At 38.6% G+C, this 5,136-nt stretch overlaps 1 protein-coding gene across 1 annotated transcript; it reads right to left on the reverse strand.

Annotated features, from left to right (window-relative positions):
* Nucleotides 1-1,608: 1,608 nt before the first annotated feature.
* On the reverse strand, nucleotides 1,609-4,113 carry LOC129722610 (vitamin K-dependent gamma-carboxylase). Its single transcript, XM_055676202.1, has 3 exons — nucleotides 3,254-4,113; nucleotides 3,007-3,189; nucleotides 1,609-2,943 (listed from the first exon to the last, which is right to left on the reverse strand). The coding sequence occupies exons 1-3, from the start codon at nucleotides 3,766-3,768 to the stop codon at nucleotides 1,638-1,640; spliced, it is 2,004 nt and encodes a 667-aa protein (XP_055532177.1). The 5' UTR covers nucleotides 3,769-4,113; the 3' UTR covers nucleotides 1,609-1,637.
* Nucleotides 4,114-5,136: the final 1,023 nt, after the last annotated feature.

The following is a 5,136-nucleotide window of genomic DNA, read 5'->3' on the forward strand; positions in this document are numbered from 1 at the left end:
AACGCTTAACATTTTGTACAACATCATGAGCTGAACGGAGAAATTGAAGGTAATCTGAGGAAACTTTTTTATTTATTAGCTGCTAAAGTATCTTATAATTACACATTTAATCGATTGTCAAACATCAATCGATTTGATTGTCAAATAACACAAAATAATATTAGGTATATACACCGTGTCCAATATATTCTCATACAAATTGAAACTACATTTATTTTACAACAGCTGTTCCGATTTTATTAATTATTGTTCGATTTGAAAGGTACTATATTATTAATAAATTACAACAAGTGTTTTGAAATAACTCCACCTTTAACCCTTTTGACGAGCTTCAAACGTTTCTCAAATCCGTCGCAGGCGGCACGAACGACTTCCATGGGCGTTTCGTCCCTTATACGAAGGATTACGATTTTGAATCGGGCCTATGTAGGTATCCTGTGCTCGTTTATCTTCGACAACTTGTATGACCATACGAAGTAATCCAAGGGATTCAGATCTGGTGAACTGGGAGGCCATTAATTTTTGGCCAAAAAGTCGGTCAAATTTTCCTGACACCAGTTCTGAACCAGATTCGCTGTGTGAGAGGGTGCTCCGTCCTGTTGAAACACATAATGATCTTCTCCGTACATACTATCTACGCTTGGCTTTACAACTTTCTCCAAAATTTCCGTTTTGTAATAAATAGCGTTAATTTTCACGCTTTTCTCAATGAAAACAAGCGGTAGCTTTCCTCGCTCGCCCCAAACCATCACTGAAGCGGCACTTTGAAACCGAGGCACGTTTCTGTCACTGTCCGGGATATTCTGCGAAGAGTAGGCCCACAATCTGTCATTTTGGACATTGTGAGACTGTTGCAGAACAAATAATTTTTCATCCGAAAAGATGAATTCTTTTCCGGCGTGCCGCGATAGTAGGAGAGTAGTTTTTTCGTACCTTTTTGTCTTCGAAGCTGCTGATACTCCGTAAACTTTACGTTTTTTGAAAGCTTGGCATCTCAGGTCTTGTTTCAGCACGTTGTGTATGGTTGATTTGGACACATTAAGATTAGCGGCCATTTTACGTACAGAGCGGTGCAATTTTCGTCGAATTCGTTCTCTTACGATCTTAACCACTCGCTTAGTCCTAGCTGAACGTGGCCGACCGGATCTCTTCCGGTCATCTAGTGGGGAAGTGTCACGGTACCTTCTAATGTTCCGATAGACATAATCATGCTGTACTCCCAGGTTTTTCAAGCTTTTGAAAATATGGCCTGGGCGCTCACCTTCCAAAAACCTTTTTATCACTTTGGCACGAAATTGTTTCATCGTCGATAAATAATGGACACTTATGAAAGGGAACAAACTGCATCTTGAATAGTCTGTGTGAACATGGTACAAAATTACAACAATACATATTTGTGCATATGTGCTACCAATTTATCACAACAACGATATAAAAAATGTATGAGAATATATTGGACACGGTGTACTATTCCAACGCTCACGAACGCGATATTTGGGATTAACGGCCTAAAAACCGCATCAAAATGAAGACGTCCGTATGGATTATAAGGCATGATTGCTACGAATGAATTAATTTACTGATCAATATAATTACAAAGCAAACTCATTTTATACTTGGTAACATTGGTTTATTTATCATTCAGTCGTCCAGTTACTTTCGTCGGGTGTGATTCTGACTCTTCTCGGCATTGGCACCCCATAAATTTCAAACAATAATGAATTACCAACATGTTGAAAAAATCTAACATAATTTTCGTATCTATGAGTGAGCTCTTGCCAAATAGGTAACATTTCTGTTGATCGTGATGTACCGGAAAGATCATCTTTTGCTAATTTCTGCTTAGTCCTGTTGACATACGTGTAAACCATGGAAGATGGAGTTTGACTGACAGTTTTTACGTGATGGAAATACGGTGGAATATCTTTCAAAGATTGTCCCTTAGTTAGCACTACGGATTCGGATATGTTAGAGGAGGTATACACAATGCTACCATTTAGCACAGTTAACGTGACATTGTCCATATCAGGAACGATATAGTTATGTAAAACAAAGCCTGGAAAATCTGCCACAAATAAAACATCCGAGTCGTTGTTCCAGGAATACACATCTTCTGACATAGTGGTAATCATGGCTCTCATTTCGGTCAGCTCATGCAAAAGAGGTAGTAACCAATGGACAGGTTCGAATGGTGACCATTTTACTTCTAAGACATTCACTTCGGGATTAAAAATACGCTGTAAAAAGCGCCCATTAAGGCTGCACCAAATATCATAGTAGATAGAGAAATTTGAATATGATCTTCGATTGATTTGATATTCTTCTCGCACATTGCGATCGATGCAGTGAGCGAATTGATATGCCATGTCTGCGTGTTTAGTCCACCGATCATTGTCAACAAATGCATATGGCTGCAGATATAATGTTTGATTTCTGAGGTTATCCACAACTCTGATGGATATTAGAACAGTATCCCAAGCATGAACCATCATATCCCACGAGTACCCATACAGTCCGTTGGTCCAGTTATTGTAACCTTTCGTTATAAAATGTGAATATGGCAGAAACAGCTGGAGCCCACAATAGAGCAATATTGTACTTGCAACGATTTTTTGTTTCTTGCCTTTTTTCTCCACTGATTTTTCGTTTTGAATTTCTTGCATGTTGTTATATTTTTTAAGATAGTTTGATAAACTATTTTGACTTGACCATATTGTTCTGGGCCAACTGAAACTATAGTACAGAGGAAGCTGCGCTAGACAGGTCCATGGAAACATTCCGATGTGAAAAAGTCGAGAGTTCATGAGGTGAAAAGCGCAAGCGAACAAAGTGGCAAGTTTACGCGTTGGCGCGTAAATTAGGAAAAATACAACCGAAGTATCGAATATGCAACCGAACCAGTGCACGATTAGGAAGTCAGTATGTTTTGCACCAAGGATTAATCTGCAATAAAATAGAACCATAATGCGAAAATTATAAATATAAATCTCTGTCTCTGATAATTACCGAAAGGGAGCAAATACCCAATGATAGCTTAAATTAGTCATGGCGTATCCAGAAAGCCATTCGGGACACATTTTCTTAAGCCCAGCCAAAAAGTATAGGATAAAAAATTGATATTTCAAAATAAAGTAATTCCAAAACGGCACCACTGGCTGTAAATTTTTGTTCCAATAGGCGTCCAGTGAACTGTAATGAAGAAAAGCTCTATCAAACAAACACGCACCTTTTTCAAATTTTATATGAAATTTACAAAAATCTGTGAGCATCGGTGAAGAGGAATAATGTACCAAGCAACCCGTACAAATAGCTGTGGTTGTTCCAGGCACTCTTGTCCAGCAAGAACACATACCAATAGCTGGCCACAAACATCGAAGCGGTAAGACGAAAGCGGTATCCAAGCGTAATCCCTAATGCTCCAAACCACATAATCAAATAGACGATACCCATCCTTGGGAGGCTTAACTGTTTCATGCTATGAATCAGTGGGAATGTGCATCCTTTCGGATCACCCCAACGAAAATCCAAGTCGCCTCCTCCGCGTTCCTCTGGTATATCAATAAGCATCATCAAACCGAACAGCATTCTCGCCACTCCTAAAGCGGCAGCATCCACCGGACGGTACATCAGTGCAATGAACTTTTCCATTGATTGCAAGCATTTCAAATCGTGACCGCAGTACTGATGAAAAAAATGGGAAATGCCAACTTTGGACGCTTGGCAACGCGAGCCGGTTGCAGTTTCCATCGGCTGCTGTTTGCCACCCATGAGATCCAATTGAATCACTCTGATTTACCACCAATTCCACTGGAAATCACTTTCATTGTTAACTTGATGATATTGAACGATACACCGCAAAAAAGCACAACAGCCAATACTCTTTCGTTAGTTTACTAACAACAGTTTGGGATTTCCTTATAAAATGATCTAATAGCCTACATTTTTAAAAGCAGGTTATACGCTTATTTTGCATAATCTATCTGTATTGTGACTAGGCTTAGTAGCGGTAACAACCAGGTTTGGTAAAGTAAACCTTCTGCATCCTAGCCATATTGCTGTTACGTGGGATAGGAAATGTGTACTGACAGTAGACCATCATTTGACGCCGTCTTTTATAGGATGTATCAGTTTCCAGAATCCTCCCGAAAGCTTGTATGATGTGCGCAAGTGTGGTTTTGGATTCGTACTATTGCCTCACACTGGAACCTAACGATTCTTTACACGATTCTGTAATTGTATGACACAATATCCTTTGATGTTTTGGTAGGTTAATTTTTACAGAAATTTATATTCGTTTCTCAGATTCCTGTCAAGAGAAAGCAGTGTTTAGGTCTACTGTGCGTTGGATGAGCGGAAGTTGAGAAATTGATTGCGGTTCGGACCATCAATTATTACATCTTTTTATATTTAGCAGTGAGTTGTTAAGGATTGAAGATTCAATGAAAATTGATAATGCAATTATTTTTCTCGTCAATTTATGATTGTCAGTTGTACTGTTATTAGTGCTATTATTAGTGCTATAACAATCCGAGTCAAAACCTATGTTACAACACAAATTTCGGAAAATTAAAAGAAGGTTGAATTTTTGAATGGTATAGGGTGATTGAGTGTTATTCACATTATGTGGAAACTAATCTTGATTCAAATTATTGGCTGATAAAAACTGATAAATTATAAAATATTTAGAGATTCGAAATCAATTTAACGTTTCAAGTCACTTTTGTTGTTTTTTTTTTTCGATATATCTCTTCTTATATAAGGAGCCATCCACATTCCACGTGGACAGATTTTTGACGATTTTGATCCCCCCCTCTTCGAGGACAACTGCCCATATAAATTCAAAAAAAATTGTATGGATCGGGGACAGATCCCCCTTCCAAACTGTCAACGTGGAATGTGAATGGCCCCTTATCCATTCCTGCATTATAAAATTTTACAACTAATTCTGATAAACAAACGTATACCACAGACAAACAGACGTGCTTCTTCCCTAAAAATCTTCGTCCTTCTTCGAAACGTTACACTCATGCGCCACCATGTGAGCTTATTGCCTACTAACTCTTTCTCGTAAAACGGGTTTTGTCTTTGCTAATGGGTGTGCACGCTTACTTAAATCAACCCCAGCGGCATTAATAA

Source organism: Wyeomyia smithii, chromosome 2, assembly GCF_029784165.1.
Source record: "Wyeomyia smithii strain HCP4-BCI-WySm-NY-G18 chromosome 2, ASM2978416v1, whole genome shotgun sequence".
NCBI lineage: Eukaryota > Metazoa > Arthropoda > Insecta > Diptera > Culicidae > Wyeomyia > Wyeomyia smithii.

What these genes read in the sequence shown, in the direction of transcription:
- LOC129722610 (XM_055676202.1), bottom strand. Translation starts at nt 3,768, where the DNA reads ATGGGTGGCAAACAGCAGCCGATGGAAACTGCAACCGGCTCGCGTTGC. An exon ending in ACCGATGCTCACAGATTTTT is followed by an intron (nt 3,190 to 3,253) that starts GTAAATTTCATA and finishes TCTTCATTACAG; the next exon opens with TTCACTGGACGCCTATTGGA. An exon ending in TGGGTATTTGCTCCCTTTCG is followed by an intron (nt 2,944 to 3,006) that starts GTAATTATCAGA and finishes ATTTTATTGCAG; the next exon opens with ATTAATCCTTGGTGCAAAAC.